Source organism: Mollisia scopiformis (genome assembly GCF_001500285.1).
Source record: "Mollisia scopiformis unplaced genomic scaffold LY89scaffold_6, whole genome shotgun sequence".
NCBI lineage: Eukaryota > Fungi > Ascomycota > Leotiomycetes > Helotiales > Mollisiaceae > Mollisia > Mollisia scopiformis.
In genome coordinates this window covers 1,635,200-1,653,634 of record NW_017263586.1, presented here as the reverse complement: position 1 = coordinate 1,653,634, position 18,435 = coordinate 1,635,200, and the positions used below count along the sequence as shown (strand labels likewise).

The following is an 18,435-nucleotide window of genomic DNA, read 5'->3' as shown; positions in this document are numbered from 1 at the left end:
AGAGCCAGGGAAGATATGAAGAGGCAGAGTCGATGAACCGACGAGTACTGGAAGAGAATCTATGGTTTTAGGACATTCGTTAGGAAGACTTTCGTGTCTTCAGTTTAAACCAAGGCCCAAGCTTATAGGCTCGACGTAGTATAGAGTAAAACATTGTATTATCTACTATCTCCATATATTATATATTTTTTCTTTTTATCTCTATTTCATAGAGGGTTCTAGGGGAGCGGGTAGATTTATAGTAAATTGTAATTGCCACTTGGTCTCTAGAATCTTTTAGATTAGTCTATATTTCTATATATGACAGATATGAGGTGGGACTTGCTGATGTATAGACCAGCTTTAAAGGACGCAACACAGTAATTAATAGTGGCAGTGGCGGCGATAAAGGAGCGGATTCCCTATGGATACCAGGGCTGACAACTGTAGATATTGATCGTTCTATTAAAGTTCGTCGCGACAGCCGAAAGAGAAGTCAGCCGATTTGGGCAATATCGGCCACTTTTTGCTCCCACTTGAGAGGGTACGGTGCAACTCGGAGTATATCGAGAAAACGGAATTCTCGGTAGTCCGCCACACGCAGCCACACGCTTAGCAGCCGTGCAGCCACAGCCTTTGATAAATACGCCGTAATTTAATTACTGTAACCATGACCAGGAACCCTTGATCGCTTGATTGGAGGTATTAACCCATGTGGCGACGTTGCATAATAAAGTACTCCCCAGTCACCACAAGGCTAATAATATTTTTTCAGTATTGTGGCGAGGCTCGGAAACCCAAATCAAACTGTTTTATAAGTTCAAAAGGCGCAAAGAGCTCGTTATAGTGTTATAGGACAAGGGGTCCTATTTTACTATAAATAACATCTTGTGCAATTAGGCGCGACAGCGACAATGCAATCGTAATTTTCAGAGTAGCCAGGGTTTGGACTGTTTAGAAGTGGTCATATAATATGATTGATATAAAAATACTGGAATTTTCAATGGATTCACAAATTTAGAATCAATTGAATTCAAAGTACCGATGGTTCGTCTCGTCACGGGGTGCGTCTCTCGACGCAGGGATGCACGTTACTCGTCGGATCTTCTTTCCTGCTAATGCAAACTCCAAGAAAAGGGGTAAACGGTCATCACGTGGTATCAACCTCGGTTATCATCCCACCTCATCCCCTCCTGTCCTCATAACCAGAGGGCTTACAGGCTTTCCTCGCCGCAATGAAAGTTATCAATCCTGGCAAAGGCGTTCTCGAGGGCGTCACACTATTAGACTCTGTGACGCAGAAGCCAAAATGCCATCGTTTCTCGCGTGTGCCGTATGCTACCCCACCTGTCGGCCACTATCGTTGGCGAAAACCACAACCTCTTCCTGAATCGTTTTCGTACGGATCAGATGCAGCTCCAGGGCAATACAGGAAGCCGAGCTCTGTCTGCCCTCAGCCTCGAGTCTTTGGACGTCAATCCCCGAGGCATGATGAAGACTGTTTACAGTCAAACATTTGGGTTCCTCTCGGGAAACCCCCCAAGGATGGATGGCCCGTACTCTTTTACATTCGTGAGTTCTTGTAAGCAGAGATACTTTTAGCTTTGACTAACAGCCGAAGATGGCGGTTTCCTTCAATTCGGCTCCAACAACTATGATGACCCCTCGGCTCTCATTGCTGAAACGGACGTCAAATGCATCATCGTCTCGCCCGGGTATCGACTTGGGCTGTTCGGATTCCTGGCATCCAGAGAACTATGGGAAGACGGCTCACCAGCTGCAAATTTCGGATTCTGGGATCAACGTCTGGCTCTGGAATGGACTTACGAGAACATCAGATATTTCGGTGGTAATCCGGAGAACATCACAGTGGGTGGTCTCTCTGCAGGGTCATATGCTACATTTCACCAACTTGCTTATGACATTGGGCCGAATGCTAGAGAGCAAATAATTCGACGTGTGTTTCAATTATCGAATGGATGCGGCGTACAGCCCAAGGTTTTGTCTGAAGTGCAGCAGCAATTCGACGATCTGCTATATGTTTTGGGGGTCTCTTCAAGCGACAGTCCTGCCGAGAAGGTGAAGAAGCTGAGGAGCTTGCCAGCAGATCTGCTTGTCACTGCCGTTGATTCTATGAAGCAAAAGTTCTTCCGTCCCATCCTTGACGGCGATTTCATGTCGGAGGATCTCTTCCCAAGCATATTTTCGGGACGTTTCGGGGAACGCCTCAATCAGCTCGGAATTCAGACAGTCATTGGAGATCTGACGCAAGAGTTCCATGGGTACAAGAACGTGTACCCGCCAACATCTTACCACAGCTTGATTGATCGACTTAGTTGGGACTACCCTCGACACGTTGCAGAAGCAGTCTCTACTCCTTACAAGTCTTCGGTTGTGTCGCTTTCGAAAGAGTATTGGAAAGACATCTTTGGGAGACTCTATGCCGATATGCAAATTCATTCCACTATGCGAGGATACGTTAACTCGATCTCGATGTCACTGCCAATTTCTACCATCCACCGATACAGAATCGACTGGCGGACTAAGAGTGTTGACAAGAAATTTCCAAGGGAATTTGGCGCCACCCATACTACGGACATGTCAATTTGGTTCTTTGGAAATGGGGACACTCTCGAAGATTCGGAGAAAGTCTTCATTCGAGAATGGCTAAAGCCGATAGCTGCCTTCATCGATGGTAGAAAGGTGGCATGGGGCACAAAATCAGTAGATCAAGTAAGGTACATTACCGCAGATGGAAAGATCGAAGTCCTGGAAGATGAGGTCTGGAAAGCCAAGTTGCCGATATGGGAGGTGACGAGGGAGGTGACAAAGGCAACTCCGTTATCGAAACCAAGACTTTAAGAATTTGTCGTCCAGTTTGGTAGCTCCTGAGACAAATAGTCTCAAGACGAGATTACGATTATTTGAGAGATTTTGAACCTTGTCTTCTTAGGCAGCCTTTCCTGAATCAGACTTAAATACGGAAATTTGATTTTACAGGAGGTCAGCTCTCAGAGAGCAAAATTGAAAGCACTTCCTACATCGCATCAGGGGTTAATTCTCGCAGGTTCTGGCTCTTTCCCACTCCGCATCGTAACTTGCCACATCAATCGTTGCGTAGTTCCCAACTGCCCCGTAATTGAGTGCCAAACCCCATAATTATGGAAGATAACCAAATCTCCTTCTTCCCAGTGATGAGCATACACGTGTTGCGGTTTTACTACCTTTCTCTGCATCTCATAACAAATTCTCCTTGTCTCTGCTAAATCATCGATTCCAGTCACTGCTCCAGTCTTGGTGTCGGTGGTACGAAGAGAATGAACGCAGCACCCGAGGATCTGGAGATGGGGTTGTGAAGGTTTCCCTGGGTTCTTCCAAGCCATCTGGGATGCTATTAGTAGGTATCTGAGACATAAATGTAGACGAACAGGGAACGCTTGAACCTTGTCCCAGGTCCAAGGTGGGAGATCCTCTTCTTTTGCTTCGGCTCCAACCTTTACAATCCCCAAACCATCAGATGTAGCTTTTGCATTTCGAATCCATTCATATGCTCTCGGGGCATACTGGACCGTTGTGTTGAGGGCGAATTCTTGTTCTTCCGGGGTGAGGAGCTGAAATGCCTTGGCTCCGGATATGACTGCTTGGTCAGAATTGTACAAGCGTTTGGAGCAAATCTACGCACATGCTGTTGATCCAGCTTGTAGCTTCATCTCCTGCCCATCTTGAAATTTGATTTTCTGATTAGGCAGTTTTGGCACAACCACTGCGTGGATCAGAGTCACTTTTCCAGGAAGATTTTCATAGAGTGGAGCATCTTGATGCCACCGATAGAATCTTGTCTGCCCATCTGCGAGTTCGTCTTCAGTCAATGGTTCAGCGTGGAACTCTGCCGAGTCCTGCGATTCTTCATAAGCCTGGTATTCCTCGAAAGTATTTGAGCGATACTCACAACATGCCGCAAGTTCATATACTCAAGGCCCTCATAGTTATGAAATTCTCCATTCCCAATCACTTGCACATTCGGAGCAGCAGGAAGTCTTGCTCCATTGTTGCGTGATAAGATGCTCCTCGGATCACGAACTTGGTCCTTGCCAGCAGAGTGCACATTAATCATATCCTCATCCCAGATTGCGGCCAATTGTTCCAGAGCAAGAGGATCAATGCCTTGCTGCTTCCGGAACACGAGTACGGAGTTCTCGTAGAGGGCTTGGCGCAAGATTGAGATGTTATCTGGAGTGAATGTTGATGGGTCAATCGAGCCATCACTGTTGTTTAGCAATACTTCCGCCCCGATGAGAGTATCTTTGCGGAGCTCCGGCGAGAGTTGTTGGATTGTGAACAAGGGAGAACTGGGTAGTATTGCAGAAGGCATTTTGAGAATGGTAGTGAAAGAAATTGGGTTCAAGATCGAGAACTCTTGTTCTTTGGACGCGATGAAACTGGATAGATATGAGATGAGATAAGATATGCATGAGGCGAGGTTTGATCGTACCCCACTTTCGTCTGGATTGATTACCGGAGGCCTCCGATAGTACAAAGCTCTCCACAACTTTTACTACATCGCTTCCTTGATCATGTCCGAAGCCTTCTCTGCAATCGCATAGATCGTACTCGTGAGATGCCCACTTACTTGAAATGGCATCACAGAAGCATCCACAACCCGGACATTCTCCGTCCCATAAACCTTAAGCTTTCCATCGACAACTCCTCCCAACTTTCTAGGCATCATCGCAGCTGTTCCAAGGGGATGAGAATTACTAGAAACTATCATAATTAGCATTACTCTATCTATCAGGAACCACACTTACAAGCAGTCTTCACCCAGCTCTCCCACTCTGCATCAGTAGCATTTTCAGGCAGGGCAGTGAACCCAGGAGAAACTTCAGCCGTAATCAGACTCTTCATCGGTTCAGTGGCCAAGAACTTCCGCGTCCATTTCGCAAGTGCCATCTGGACTTTGAGATCAAAGTCTACAAGGAAGAAGTTTGGATTTATCGTTGGATATACTTTTGGGTCCCTAGAGCTGATGTGGACATTGCCCCGAGAAAAGGGCATCAGGAGCCAGAAAGGTGAGACCAAGAGACCATTCGGTCCAAGCCCAAGATTCAAAGTCGTCTCCATGATCGTTTCAGCGTTGGGGATGCCGTTTTGAAGGAGTTTGTATTGGATGCCGAAGAGGTATTCCAACGAGGCAGCGGCAATGGTGTTGTTGATGGCAGCAGAAACACTCTCTGCATACGACGAGATATTTATGTTCGCGTCCCAATCATCAAAGAAATCGGGCATCGATCCGTAAGCAACGTAAACGATTGAGCCATTAAAGGTTGAGTTTGTTGAAGAAATGAAATTGTTGTTCGGCTGATCCTGCAGATTCTCTCCAACGCCAGGTAGGTCGACTTTGACACCAATTCCGTACTTGTCTAGAATGCTGACATGGATCTTAGTAGATACATATACCGAATGTAGACTTCGTACCTTGGGTTTCCAATCCCCGAGAGCTCAAGAATAGCTGGACTCCTCAATGATCCAGCTGACAAGATCACCTCGCGCCTGCTCTTCAGGATGCTAATGGAACCATTCGAAAAAGTAATCTCTACCCCTGACGCAACAGCAGCTCCATCGCTGTTTCCCCACACAATCCTGTTGACTGTCGTGTTGAGGAACACATGTAAATTCGGCCTGAGTTCTACAGGGTAGTAATATGCTCTTGCAGCATCTTCTCGCACGTTTGCTACCATGTCCAACGTGCTTTGCCATATCGTATAACCTCGAACGCTGCCACCATTGACGTCTGGATTATGGGGAAGATCAAGAGCTTGCCAAGTGTTCTCGACAACAGTGTGAAAAGAACCATTTAAGAGTCCATATGGATATCCGACTTTCAGAGGACCACTCTCTCCATGGTCATTGGGTACAAAAGTGACACCAGATGAAAGTTGCGCTGCAGTCGGGAGGGTCAGGCTCTCACTTTTTTTGTAGTACGAGAAAAGGTCATCCCAACTCCATCCAGCGTTGCCAATGGCACCCCACGAGTCGATCTGTGACTTTTCAGCGCGAACATAGGTCATTCCTGCCAGTTTCAGTAACAGAACGAATGCTGGTCAATTCCCTACCATTTATTGTGCTCGTTCCGCCCAAAGCCTTCCCTGCGTGATATGCAAGAGTCTGACCTGATGCGTAGGATTGATTTGTTGAGATGTATTGCCAGTCAATCGCTGTGTTCAGGGCAGTAGTGAAGCCGTCCACGCTCGTCACATTCGGATTATTGAATACTTCTCTGCCAGCTTCAATCACAGCAACAGAAATTCCCGAGACCTCAGACAGACGATTTGCTACAGTCAGGCCGCCAGGCCCTCCGCCTACAACAATGTAGTCGTATCGATCGAGGCAAAGCTCAGAAGCAGCAACACCAGTGAAGACAAAAGGAAAGCTGAGCCAAACTTTGAGCCGCATGGTGCTTGATGCCTGGGTGCCGCGCTGAGCATTCTGTTCTTGGGGAATGATTAAATTCATATAGACTGAGATGTGAAAAAGGTACAAAGGCATCGATACGACTTGCATCGTGCTATGACAAATACAAATCCCAAGATCCTTAGCTACCCGCTTGGCAAAACGATTACGGTCAGGATACAACGAGCTCGATACTCAGAAAGGAATGATGTCCTTGCTGCTCCTCGACGCACGCCGAAAGAACGGCCGACCATCCCCGCATTCCGCCACCCCGCATATTCTCCCCGCTCTTTGTGCCTTGCAGATGACCAGCTAGACTCCGCCGACATCTACCTGCGCATTTGCAAAATCAAAATACAAATCAACATACAAATACAAACAAAACTACCAAATCCAGCTAAATCAACAATGGCCAACATTCCTCGAGGAGACAAATCTACCAAAACTCCAAACATAGTGTACAATGTGCTGAGAGCGCTTGTCGATCAAAAGCGACCATCGATATGAACTTTTCCGTATTTATCCTCGTATGGTCGCTCTCCTTGCAAACACCAAATACCACCATCGAGCCTGTGTTTGGTATCCATTCCCTCACTTCCGTATTCTTTCTCCATGGTCTCCCTATGCTTGGACTTTGGCTTTTTGTCCCTGATGCGCATCTTCTCGAAGAAGACGTACGAACCATAGAAGACCGAGCTTGTATTTCCAGCATTTGGTCCTCGTTTACCCAAGAAGTCGTTCAGCACCTTTGACTGTATCTTCTTGCCTTCCGGGTATGTCTTCGCAATCTCGCGGAGGAAGCCAGCTTGGGTGACGCCGGGCGTTGGAAGGTAGGCCCTGATCTTTCTACGGATTTCATCGCAGGAGTCGTAGACGGGTACAGATTGATCTGTTTCGCCCTCAAGGTGAATGCCAGAAACATCGTTCTTTGCAGCTTCCTCGGCTGGCTTTGCCTTCTTCTTGGGCAATTTGATACCCTGCAGCTCCCGTTTCTTGAAGAACTTGAAAGCGTTGTAGTACACATCCGATCCGCTGCCTTTATCTGGTCCATTCTGACCCATGAATCGAGTGTATGCATTGGCCGAGCAGCCGATGGCTCTCTGGAACTCGGTGACTTTCATCTCGCCAGCATTCAGGAAGTTTCGAATCAGTGTACGGACTTGATTACAGTTCTTGTCGACGCGACAGAGGCGGTCATCATCGCTATCGATCTCTTCAATCTCGGCAGCCTTGCGTTTGGCAGGCTGCGGAAGATTAGTCGGTGTTAAGGCTGAAGCTGGGTGGATGTCTTACTGCGGCAGGTTTCTCTTGTGGTTTCTCCAGCAGAGACGCAATGCTCAGACGGTTGACATTAGCATTGGTAGTGGAGGGAGCCAATGGCTGGCGGACTGGAGATTGGGACATCCTGCCTCCTGTTGTCGTATCGTGAGCGTAAGAGTCGTGTTATGGTTAATGGATGCGTGTGGATGTTGTTGTGTTGTGTTTTGGAGGAAACGCGTCGGGGATCGACAGCCAACGCGTCTCAGCTCGAGCCCCTGATGTCACCTCTCGAGTTCCTTCTCACAATTTCCTTCCACGTTCTCGATCTCGACTGCTCACATATTGAATTGTTCATTGGGTTGTGCAATGAGCACTTCAATTGTTTGCGTGTTCACTCAAATGTCAACAATCCATCAGAGATTTGGGACATTCTCTGACCCCACCTAAAAGGCCAAGTGATATCTACCTTGACGGTCAACATTGCAACATCTTCTTGATAATTGTCGATTCCTTCAAGTACGTGAACTTGCATGATGTTTTTGCTCATTAGCTTATCCTCTTCTTTGTTCTTCTCGCTCTGCTTGCAGGAAGAATTGCTGCACTCGCATGCAGCGGTCATTCCATCTCGAGATTCCCTCAAGAATACACAATACATCATTGCGTTCACAATCATTAGATATATTTTCTATTGTCTTCTATGCGATGCACTACACTTCTACCCCTTCTCTACCCCCGTAGTATTTCATGCAGCTACAACCATATCGACGCAAGATTCGTATGTCTGATCAGCGGCAGTTCCGAACCAGAACCATTGAAGAACCTGCATATTGTCAGCATCAACTTCATATCCAAGCAGCTTAAACTTACGCAAGTACCAGCCACAGTGCAAGTAGATCCCAAAGTTGTTGGGATGGTGACATTGAAGTTGGTGTTATTCGCAGGAAGTGCTGCCAAAGACTCATCTGCATAGCTTACGAAGCTGATCAACGGGCCCCCAATGGCAGTATTAGTCTTCGTGTTGACGACGCTGACATTCATTGGTCCTTCGTGAAGAATTGGAATACTTGCTCGCATATTAACGACCTGGCCAGCTGTGAAGTTCTGCACCTGGGCAGTGTTATCCGCGAACTGAAGCCCCTTGCATAGGAAAACGTTGCATGCGGTGCTGTTGAATCCTGCTTCTGCTGCAGCGGCTTCGGGCATGCCTTCTACGTGACTGGTATTGTCGGCTTGGACGAGTGCAGCTACTGAAGCTCCGCATGCCGCTGACATCGCCGGCCCAACGGCCCGCGATGGAGCTGAGGTGATTAAGCCGTGAGACCAGGCTGTGGAGGCAAGTGTGCCTAGAAGGAGGATATTTGAGATCATTATGACGGTATTGAAGAGAGTGACAGATGAAATGAGTGGCCAGCACAGCGAATGTATGAGCAGGAAAGAGCAATATTGAGATGAACAGAAAATTGCATGGGCTGGACGTCTATCCGTTTATAGCATCTGAACTTTGCGTTTGCCAAGTCGGTTTGATCCGCATCCGATGATATTTTGACTGCCTCACAGATAACCTTCCAGTCGTACGCAAGTGCTTGCATGTATGGAGGATGAAAAACTGGTCTCGAATTCGGATTATTGCCAATGGCCAAAAAGCTTGTTTCTCGTGGGCGAAACGAACTGTGTTTGGTGGTGGATCGCCAAGCTGTAACAGTCTTGTTTGGACATTGTTGCAGGCGAAGCTTCGGCAAATTGACAGCTTTGATGAGACGAAGTTTATAATATCAGAGGACGTTGACATGTCTTGGTATCAAGGACTCGATCTCGTATCGGTCTCGTACTCGAGAGGTCACATGATAGATTCTTGTTCAATCCAAACGCCTAAGCTCTGTGTATCAAAGTCAAGATCAAGGTCGCCTTCGAGAACTAAGAAAAAAAGGCCTATCTATCAGACAAACTAGTGATACCCCGTCCCATTACTCCGCGCCTCCATACCCTCTGTCGGTTCTGCGAGCAACGCATCTGCTCCGAGAGCGCATTGCAAAGTTTAAATACCATTGTCGTACACTGGAGATGCTTGGACACTGTCGTCCACCGATTCAGGTGTGTAAGCATCCCAAGAAGCGCAAGTAGAGTTCAAAATCGTATCGTCAATAAGAGGTACGAAGTCTGCCTCTCGCTCCAGGAGTTGAATAGCTAGACCTTCCGTGGTGTGCCAAGCAATGTGGCAATGCATCAACCAAGCCTACCAGTCTTGTTAGCCATCGGCGGTGACCTGGAGAAGAAGTAGAGCTTACACCCGGATTGTCAGTGTAGAATGCAATGACGAGATATCCATCTCCCGGGAGTAGCGCGACATCTCTTCGAGGGGTGTTGACGAGGGTCAAATTTGCAGTGGCAGAGTCACTGCATGGTGGTTAGAATTAATAAATTATCCGCAAAGTTGATTGCTAGGAATGGTACGTACTACGTTCCAGTCCCCTGCCCGATCACCCAAAAATCGTGGCCATGGAGATGTAGCGGATGTGGTTGTGCATTGGTAGTTTGAATGATGAAGTAGACCCATCGATCCGCATCAGGGAAAGCGTACACTTGCTGTCCATCAGTCCAAGTGTCGTTGCCTTCGTAAGCTTGAAGCACTGTCGGATAGTCCCAATAGTTGAAGAATGAGCTATTACCCATTTCCCACAATCCACCAACGGACGCCTCTACAAGTTGGACCGCAAAGTCGTCAGAGTAATCTGGTTCGTCCGAAGCAACAATAGCGAGATATGGAACAAGTAGAGAAGCATCTTCATCTTCGCAGGTAAGACCATTGGTTACAGCGGCGTCTGTACCACTCGAAGTCGGGTCATCTGTTGAGTCTGCATCGTACCGAATTATACCTAAGACATTATCCGGGTACTCATTGTCGCTGCAAGCAGTTTGTATGACAGCTCGTAGCCAGTAGTTATCTGCTGTCGCGTTGGCAGTAAAGACAACATCATATCTTTGGCCTATGCTAATAGAAACCACGTCCGTGCTATACGGAACACTGCCGGGAGCATTAGTATGTGATATTGCTAGGTTTTGTGAAAAGATGGAGAATGAGGCTCCTGACTTCATATCCACATCCTGAAAAAAACAAAATTGAGGGTATAAAATACGTACATAGGGACAAAGTCGGTTGAAATGACCTCCAGAGTATGGTTATCAATTGAAAATTTGATTTGCGAGTCAGCCGCTACATTGATAATTCGAAGACGATAGGATTGCCCAGCAACGACATCCATTTCGAAACGTGAGCCAATGACAGTTCCGTCGGACTCATTCCAAGTGTTTGTGCCATTGATCAGACCATTAGAGAGAGTAGGCGGTCCGTTTTGAATTGCTGAGACCATTTCTACATCTGCCGTCAAGTGAGACCAGTCGCCCAGGGTTAAAGTTCCCGCATCAACGTCGTAGTTCGCAGTAGCTGGTCCATTGATATGGATTCCTCCGAAAATACCATCCCATGCTTGAACATAAAAATGAGAGTGATACCATGAAGAGCCATATTGGGTCGCTCTCCACGTGTAGGTGTAGGTGGTGCCGGGGGCGATTGGGCATTGTGTGACTGAAGGAACACCATCCATCAGGTTCGTATAGTTCTGGCGAATACCGTGGAAATTGATACTGGATCCATTGTTTTCCATATTATTGGTAGCATGGATCACTGCGAGGAGTCAATACACTTCCTAGACGTTTGAATGGCTAATAAAGTATAACTCACCAATGGTGTCACCCCAACCAGCAATGATGGTTGGGCCAGGTATAGTGCCGTTAACTGCAAGACAAACACGCGAGACGCCGTCAGGGGCACTAACTAGAGGTTAATATGCAGGTCTTCAAGGGAAACTTAATAGCCTGAAGAGTCGAACTTGACTTCTAAACTTCCAAACAGCTGAAATAGAAGTTAACTTACCAAGTGATGTTCTCGATACTAAACCAGTATTCCCGGATGACGCCAGTATCTGGCACGACATCGTAATACTGCAATAAAAAGCAAAATTAATTATGAACTAAATAGTTTCATCAAAAGGACAGTGTATAACAGTACACGCTAGTGACGCAGTCTCAGATAGGGATGTTTCGATCCTCAGAGTTTCTAATCGACTTACATTTGTCGAAAGATCATAGTCTGTACAAGGATTAGCTGATATAGAGCCAAAGTTCTCAAGATAATCTTACCTCCCCAACAAGCACGATAAGTCGCAGAATTTGTACATCTCTTAGACACTGAATGGACAGACTGAGGGAGGGCCTTCGGGGCTGCTAGAGTAGTAGAAGCTAATGCCAAAGACACCAGCACATTTCGAAAACGCATTATATTTTATTAAGAGAAGACAGATAAGAAATGCTGGAAAGAGTGAAGATTCAATGAATGAGGAAGCTGTGATAGCTGATCGTCCTCGACTTGCTGCAGAAGAGACTATTTTATAACAACATCTCGATGCTCAAAATTCTCATGACTCAACTCCTCAAAAGCCATATTTGGAACATGTAAACGATTGAATCGCCGGAACAATTAGTGCTTGCCTCGTCTCCGGAGCACTAATACTCATGCCAATTTCAAAATAGCTCATTGTATCACCCAGGAGCATACAACCGTACACGGTACGGAAAAAGAACGTTCGTCTGCCCACATGATGAAGTGCTTCTCCACGTAAGCATGTCCACAGACCGTATTCAATAGCTCGTGCCCTCTCAATAACCGGAGCCACGATAGGGGTAGTCTTGTCTAGGAATTGCCGCCACTCCCTTAGAGGATACCATGCGAACAAAACTGTGCGAAGAAAATGCTTGAAGCGCCATATATATTGTTCAGGTGGATACGATTGGATGTAAGAATATTTAATTAATTGAGAAGTTCTCGACGACGTTCTTGTATATCATGAATGTTACGGTAAGATTTTACCAAATTCCTTCAAAGTTTCACTGTCATTGATGTCCAACACCTTACTCAAGCTCGAGCTCGAGTAAAGACCCGGACCCTGGATTCGTCATCCCGGTGATCTGCAGGAACAATAGTCTAATCACATAGCCAAGACGGGTACTACTAACCGAGGACGACCCACTGCCCGACCTGTGCGATTGAGACGCTATCCAAGTCGTCAACATACTAGCAACCTCCACCATTCTATTCCTGTGTGATTTCCTGGGTCCGGCTTGCAGATCTCGGCCCCATAATGGCCACACGTTTCTTGGCTATTCCCCCTGACACCTACTTCGGGACTTGACAACTTGGAAGCAGTTGTACGGATTGGGCGTTCCATCGACGCGTGGAGAGCGTCGACAGTGGAGCACTCGAACGAGCGACGAATTTCAACACTGATTTTTTGGCAGCACGACAACTACTCGCATGCAGTACTGGGCTAGAGCAAAAATGCCCTATTTGGATTTATGTTATATCCCTACGGCGGTTCCTACTCACTTGATCACTCAACTATACATCTATTCCAAAGACGCCAAAAACCAGCAACAATTCACTTTCACTCATTCTCCAAACTTCGTTCTCAAACTTAGGCTTCTCATCGGCACCTATTTGCCATGATTCTCTCCCCTTTGGTTCAGTGGCTCTTGGTTGCTGGCGCCTCAGCCATTCCCCATGCCGAGAACAAGCGCGCTGCGACCAGCGACGTTACAATTTATGCCTACGGCAGCACCATTGCTGGTCGACCAATTCTTGCTGATTCAAGCGGTATGACTTACATTCTATTTGATCACTTGGTACAAACTCCATTGTCGAGAGAGATTCCTAACACACTCAGGAAATGCCTACGTCTCCAACGCTGAAGTTCAGCCTGCAAACCTATCTTCCATTACATGTAAGACAACTCAGCCTTAGTGATTCATACATCAGAGACAATAAGAACATGCGACTGACTGGGGACTTCCATTCGTTAGGGTCAATTTCTCCTAAGGGTACGGCTGACTGGACTGTGACCCTCAACTCCACCAACAGCACCACCACAACCTCGGGGGTGTTCTATATCATTCCAAGCGATGATTCCTACGAGCCCGTAGGATTTGTGATTAACGGGACCACTCCATCTGGTACCGTTACCTCGGGTTTCTTGACTTACGGTTCAGTCGTCCAGTACAAAGCTGACAGTGTCTTGACTTCGGAGTTTTGGGCTGAGGAAATTGAGGGTACCGACCAATACTTGATAAAGTGGAATGCGGATGGGTCTCACAAGGATGGTGCTATCCCTGTCACTTTGCAGACTACGGGCCCCTCCTAGGTCAAGTGCATGGTGCGTGTAGATTGATAGAAAGGGTGACGGAAATGTCGAGAGGGGTATACACATTGGCTTAGTTGTATGCTATTATTGGTAAACTTGGAATTCTTTTGCTGCAGCTTTTTCGTTGTAGTATGTTCTGTTAATCAACATTTTTGGTGACACTCTTTCATTCTTAGACCGAAACTTGACGACGGTGTCATGATTATTATATACCGCTGAACGAATGGCGCACATGAAGTTAAACAGAATTCCAAAATCGACAGTCTAATTCAAACATAATTCCCGGCGTCCCACATATTCGACCAACCTCCGGATCATAGCCCCAGCCAATTAAACAATGTAACACAACCAACTTCCCACAAAGTCCGTGTTGGTGGAGATCTGAACTGGCATCGACTGATTGAAGACCGTGCCACCGATCGTGGCCTTGAAGTCTTCGTAGACACGGCATTCGATGTAGGTTGTATCCGTAGTATTGGCAACGGTGGACAAGATCAGCTCTGAAGTCGTGCAGCGGGAAACTCCATCAGAGGCATAGCAAGGAGTAGGGACATTGATAGATGTTGGGACAAGGTAGGAAGTCTTGTTTGGATCGAGACCGAGGGAGGTTACGACTTCGATGTTGACGACTGGGTTGACGAGAGATTGAGGGCCAGAAGGACCTAGGCAGTCGTGGCAGGCTGGTGTTGGGGCTGCCATGGAGAGGGTGGAGAGGACGGTGAGGGCGGCGATGATGCTTGAGGAGAACATGTTGATTTCGGGTTTTTGGATTGGTTCTTCGAATTAAGCAAGAGGGCTTGAAAATAGGATAGAATGATATTGAACGACTGTGTGATAACAGAAATGAAAAGACTCAAGGAAAAGAGACGAAAGAAAGATGAGCTTGTTGTTTTGAATTTGATGGTTATGGAATGAAGAATAACAAAACATAGAACTTGAGGGGGATATATACCAAGATTCATGGCTCTACCATACAATGTGGTTCTCACGCTGGCTACTGTGGCTAGTGATTCCTGATAAGAGGCTTTGGCGAAGGCTGTGATATTCCTCGGTCGTAGGGCTCTCTCGCATCGAAAGCTGGGTCCGAACGCTCTGCGGCTCCATAGATCTTTATTTTTCGTAAGATTTCCAGCGCCGAATGACCAAGGAATTTGCGAACGGGAGAACTATTCGCGCAGCAATGAAGGACCACCTGCTTCACGTGATTCCAGGTTTCCGAAGCCGAGGAAAATGAAGTGCGAATGACATGTAGCTGCACTGCAACCCCTGATGGAGTTGAGCTGAGTCTAAACCACCCTGATCTGAGTTGGCGCAGCGATAGTTTGCTATAAATACACAGACTACTGAGTATATGCGAAAGCGAGAGGCGCAGCAAACACACCTTCTCTTACAGTTCCCGATTCCTCCAAGTCGAACTCCGAGTAAATGGAATCATCAGATGATGCATGTCGATTGCTTGAGAACGGCTTCAAGCACGCGGTGGTTACTGCCTCCGATAGCGCCATGTATTTGCAACAGTGTGAGGCCAGACTTGTGAAGCAAAGCCTTCCATTGCTTTTCCGATCGCTCCATACCGCTGAACATCAACATACAAATGTCGTACCACGACGTCTCATTGTCTATCTCACCTTGCGGCATGACGATCTCGGATATGAGAAGTCTCGAGGTTCTCGGCTTCATGGCGGCGGCGATGTTCTTGAGGATGGCCACGCATTCGTTTTCGGGCCAGTCATGCAAGCATCGGCGGATGTAGTAGATCAGAGCACCTTTATATGTCAACAGGAGTACCGTACTATAACTTAATTCGTACCTTGGACTGGCTGTGTTGCGAAGAAATCGTGTGGCATTTTCTCCACGTTAGGTAGCGGATCAGTGATTTCTTCAATCACTTGGGCCTGGTCTTGCAGAATCATCCTGCCTTTGATGCTGTGACATAGCTCTCGAATAGCAGTTACAGCTTGTCCATTTCCACCGCCGATATCGATCAGTAATACAGTTTCATCTGTGGTTTCGACTTTGCTGAGCTCCTCCTTGAATGGAAACAAATTGTATGGCCATGAACTTTGCATGTTCTTGGCTTGCATTGCATCATTAAAGTTTTTGAATCGGATAGGATCTTTGGCGAGGAATTCGAACATATTCAGGCCTTTCGTGTCGTGGGCATACGTGTAAGGATTATTCGTCAACGAATTTGGATTCTGATACCCATTCTTTTTCAAGAATTCCGAGAGCTTGACACTTGAAGGACCATATTCATCATACCTAATTACAATCAGTGTCTTATAGAGTTTTCCAACTATCTCGGACAAGCTCACATCATTATGAAGCCTCCCCTCAACGGAGGGAATAGGTATACCAAGGAGTTTGGCGTATGAGCGTAGACCTCAATACTCGACTCGGTGAAAAATGTAGGCACAACAATACGCAACAAGCGGACTAGGCACTGTTAACCCAATCCGAGTTGAAGGTGTTCTTCACGGACCGAGAAGTTCTTCATCAACTTTTAGTTTCTCGGCGAGGTCAGTTGCCGACATGCCACTACCATCAACTGGCAAGGCATCAACGACTCCCATTTCCAAGAGGCTTCTGAACGCCGCCGAGCGGAAGAACTAAAGCTTGTTATGAAGGAGATTTTGGACAGAGTAAAGGAACTTGCTTCCTCAAAGTGTAATGTGACCATGTTGATCGGGCCATAAACTGCACTCTGCATCTGCTTCACGCTCCCAAGCATGTCGACGTGGGATTGTGCAAGCTCTCCCATAGCAACTGGATCATCTACAGAAACACTACTCTCGAATTTTGTAGAATATGCACCCACAGCAGCTGTGAGCTCTTGCAAATTTGCTATGATAGCAAGATGCTGCTGTGTCATGATTTGTTTGATATCCATGTTGGCTGCGGAAACTTAGAGAGGTCGCTATGCTATTTTGAAGAGCAAGGTCTTGGGGAGTGTTCTTTGAATGAAAGCAGTACTGGAACCCAAAAAATGATACTCAAACATTGGGCCGAGAAGAAAGAATGAGGATGTGTTGTACCCTTACGAAATCGATGATCATGGATCGCCATAATCCAAACGATTTGTTCGTGGAGGGGTAAGTGAGCTTCAAGGGTGGCTCTGGCCTGAGGGCGGCATGTTGTTCCCCTCTTCCAATACTGATAATTGATGGCATGGGATGAACTTTGTCCCGACTAGGTTTTCTTGTCATCAATCTTTGGCTTTCGGAAGGAGACTCTCGTACAACTCGAATTAATCCTGCTTGCAAGCCGAGCAAATTCAGTCGATTCGTGGTGCAGAACAAGCAGGAAAGAGAACCGACGGACCATGATTGAACATGGTGAACGAAAAGATCCGAGCAGAGCCATTCAGGCCCTGCGACTGAGGATGACATTTCCCGGGTGTCGCAATTCGGACATCTGCTATCAGCAGCGACGTAGCAGAAGTTGATGGAACTCGGACTACGTTCTCCAATCCCTTCTCGTGCTGCTCTTGCGGACTTGAAATCTCACTAGGATTTTTGATGTTATTTAAGATAATGAATTTGGAGAGTGAAGAGAGTCGGGAGTGAGCTGGTGGTGCTGGGCCGGCCACAAAGAAGCCCAAGCCTGAAGCGGCTAGGATCAGCTGCGCCCGCTTCAGGGTCAGAACATTCCTCCAGAAGGAACATCCCACAAGAGTAGCGGATACGTGGAAGATGCGCCTACGACGCAACTTCGAATTCAAACTCAACTCACGACTATTGAATATGCATTTGAAGAAGACCTAGCACACGGAAAGCAATACTTGAGGTCTTAAAAAGAGAATAGAGGCCACCTGAGCGGGTCGGAGCATTGCGCACTTCCAGGTTTCGACAATGGATTCTCCCCAGAAACGAGCAAAGGACGAGAAGTCCATCCATCGCCCTACTTTGAAAGGGCGGCAATGATTGATCCTCTGGCTTTACTTTACCATGCAATCATGCGGATCACCTCAGAATTGGGCTGTGGTAACGGCAAGGAATGCGACAGAGGAATGTCGAAAGCCATCAACAAACCTTCGAACCTCGGGTCTTGGATGCCTCGAAGCTCAGATGGCGACTCCAACTTGGGACGCTACCGTCACGCATGGCCCTTTACAAACGAGCGGATCTGCCCTGGGAGGAACAGCGTCAATTGGAGAGACAGCAATTCAACAACGTTGATCCAGATGATCGAAAATACCAAGACGACCTCGAGACATACTGGAGGACCGCTATCAACCAATATGGCCTAGCAGCAATTCCTGATCTTATAAGGAACGCCAAACAAATCGATGAACCAAATGTCAAGCTGACGACATTGGACGTAGCCTATATCTTCAGTGAGGCTAACGAACATGGGGACAAAAGTCCGTGCGTTCAGGGCATCAGAATCATGAATTTTATTAATTAATTAGCTGTAGACCAGCCACATCGCTTAATTAAGTCGTGTACCCAGAAGTCCTGCTGCTCAATAAGCCCATTGATCCATTCCTGAGGAA

At 46.9% G+C, this 18,435-nt stretch overlaps 9 protein-coding genes across 9 annotated transcripts; 2 read left to right on the top strand and 7 right to left on the bottom strand.

The window, feature by feature from the left end:
* Window positions 1-1,169: 1,169 nt before the first annotated feature.
* LY89DRAFT_682495 (carboxylesterase-like protein) lies at window positions 1,170-3,001 on the top strand. The gene is made up of 2 exons (XM_018214523.1): window positions 1,170-1,551; window positions 1,601-3,001. The coding sequence occupies exons 1-2, from the start codon at window positions 1,215-1,217 to the stop codon at window positions 2,839-2,841; spliced, it is 1,578 nt and encodes a 525-aa protein (XP_018075187.1). The 5' UTR covers window positions 1,170-1,214; the 3' UTR covers window positions 2,842-3,001.
* LY89DRAFT_455914 (alpha-ketoglutarate dependent xanthine dioxygenase) lies at window positions 2,934-4,554 on the bottom strand. The gene is made up of 4 exons (XM_018207635.1): window positions 4,472-4,554; window positions 3,929-4,418; window positions 3,662-3,875; window positions 2,934-3,616 (listed from the first exon to the last, which is right to left on the bottom strand). Exons 2-4 carry the CDS (start codon window positions 4,349-4,351, stop codon window positions 3,027-3,029), a joined length of 1,227 nt encoding a protein of 408 aa, XP_018075186.1. The 5' UTR covers window positions 4,352-4,418; window positions 4,472-4,554; the 3' UTR covers window positions 2,934-3,026.
* On the bottom strand, window positions 4,535-6,432 carry LY89DRAFT_578381 (alcohol oxidase; the record flags this gene model as incomplete). Its single annotated transcript, XM_018208937.1, has 4 exons — window positions 4,535-4,743; window positions 4,788-5,407; window positions 5,455-6,049; window positions 6,093-6,432. 4 exons carry the CDS (start codon window positions 6,430-6,432, stop codon window positions 4,535-4,537), a joined length of 1,764 nt encoding a protein of 587 aa, XP_018075185.1.
* Window positions 6,433-6,914: 482 nt separating this feature from the next.
* Window positions 6,915-7,643, bottom strand: LY89DRAFT_579498 (uncharacterized protein; the record flags this gene model as incomplete). The annotated part of the gene is made up of 1 exon (XM_018209007.1): window positions 6,915-7,643. A coding segment is annotated over one exon (729 nt), but the record flags the coding sequence as incomplete, so codon positions are not given.
* A 788-nt stretch (window positions 7,644-8,431) lies between these two features.
* On the bottom strand, window positions 8,432-8,995 carry LY89DRAFT_640681 (uncharacterized protein; the record flags this gene model as incomplete). Its single annotated transcript, XM_018211674.1, has 2 exons — window positions 8,557-8,995; window positions 8,432-8,509 (listed from the first exon to the last, which is right to left on the bottom strand). Exons 1-2 carry the CDS (start codon window positions 8,959-8,961, stop codon window positions 8,432-8,434), a joined length of 483 nt encoding a protein of 160 aa, XP_018075183.1. The 5' UTR covers window positions 8,962-8,995.
* A 651-nt stretch (window positions 8,996-9,646) lies between these two features.
* LY89DRAFT_779524 (putative extracellular dihydrogeodin oxidase/laccase) lies at window positions 9,647-12,022 on the bottom strand (the record flags this gene model as incomplete). The annotated part of the gene is made up of 8 exons (XM_018222302.1): window positions 9,647-9,922; window positions 9,975-10,083; window positions 10,145-10,711; window positions 10,828-11,371; window positions 11,429-11,517; window positions 11,621-11,688; window positions 11,817-11,836; window positions 11,887-12,022. 8 exons carry the CDS (start codon window positions 12,020-12,022, stop codon window positions 9,725-9,727), a joined length of 1,731 nt encoding a protein of 576 aa, XP_018075182.1. The 3' UTR covers window positions 9,647-9,724.
* An 816-nt stretch (window positions 12,023-12,838) lies between these two features.
* On the top strand, window positions 12,839-14,040 carry LY89DRAFT_779523 (uncharacterized protein). The gene is made up of 3 exons (XM_018222301.1): window positions 12,839-13,396; window positions 13,467-13,523; window positions 13,603-14,040. The coding sequence occupies exons 1-3, from the start codon at window positions 13,246-13,248 to the stop codon at window positions 13,938-13,940; spliced, it is 546 nt and encodes a 181-aa protein (XP_018075181.1). The 5' UTR covers window positions 12,839-13,245; the 3' UTR covers window positions 13,941-14,040.
* A 230-nt stretch (window positions 14,041-14,270) lies between these two features.
* LY89DRAFT_730841 (uncharacterized protein) lies at window positions 14,271-14,690 on the bottom strand (the record flags this gene model as incomplete). Its single annotated transcript, XM_018219518.1, has 1 exon — window positions 14,271-14,690. One exon carries the CDS (start codon window positions 14,688-14,690, stop codon window positions 14,271-14,273), a length of 420 nt encoding a protein of 139 aa, XP_018075180.1.
* Window positions 14,691-15,234: 544 nt separating this feature from the next.
* LY89DRAFT_705587 (o-methyltransferase-like protein) lies at window positions 15,235-16,830 on the bottom strand (the record flags this gene model as incomplete). Its single annotated transcript, XM_018217464.1, has 6 exons — window positions 15,235-15,265; window positions 15,322-15,706; window positions 15,751-16,202; window positions 16,256-16,376; window positions 16,423-16,549; window positions 16,597-16,830. 5 exons carry the CDS (start codon window positions 16,828-16,830, stop codon window positions 15,375-15,377), a joined length of 1,266 nt encoding a protein of 421 aa, XP_018075179.1. The 3' UTR covers window positions 15,235-15,265; window positions 15,322-15,374.
* Window positions 16,831-18,435: the final 1,605 nt, after the last annotated feature.

Coding starts and splice junctions, on each gene's coding strand:
- LY89DRAFT_682495 (XM_018214523.1), top strand. CDS start 1,215: ATGAAAGTTATCAATCCTGGCAAAGGCGTTCTCGAGGGCGTCACACTA. Junction 1,552..1,600: donor GCCCGTACTCTTTTACATTC/GTGAGTTCTTGT, acceptor TAACAGCCGAAG/ATGGCGGTTTCCTTCAATTC.
- LY89DRAFT_455914 (XM_018207635.1), bottom strand. CDS start 4,351: ATGCCTTCTGCAATACTACCCAGTTCTCCCTTGTTCACAATCCAACAA. Junction 3,876..3,928: donor ATATGAACTTGCGGCATGTT/GTGAGTATCGCT, acceptor GAAGAATCGCAG/GACTCGGCAGAGTTCCACGC. Junction 3,617..3,661: donor ACAAGCTGGATCAACAGCAT/GTGCGTAGATTT, acceptor CTGACCAAGCAG/TCATATCCGGAGCCAAGGCA.
- LY89DRAFT_779523 (XM_018222301.1), top strand. CDS start 13,246: ATGATTCTCTCCCCTTTGGTTCAGTGGCTCTTGGTTGCTGGCGCCTCA. Junction 13,397..13,466: donor AATTCTTGCTGATTCAAGCG/GTATGACTTACA, acceptor TAACACACTCAG/GAAATGCCTACGTCTCCAAC. Junction 13,524..13,602: donor AAACCTATCTTCCATTACAT/GTAAGACAACTC, acceptor TCCATTCGTTAG/GGTCAATTTCTCCTAAGGGT.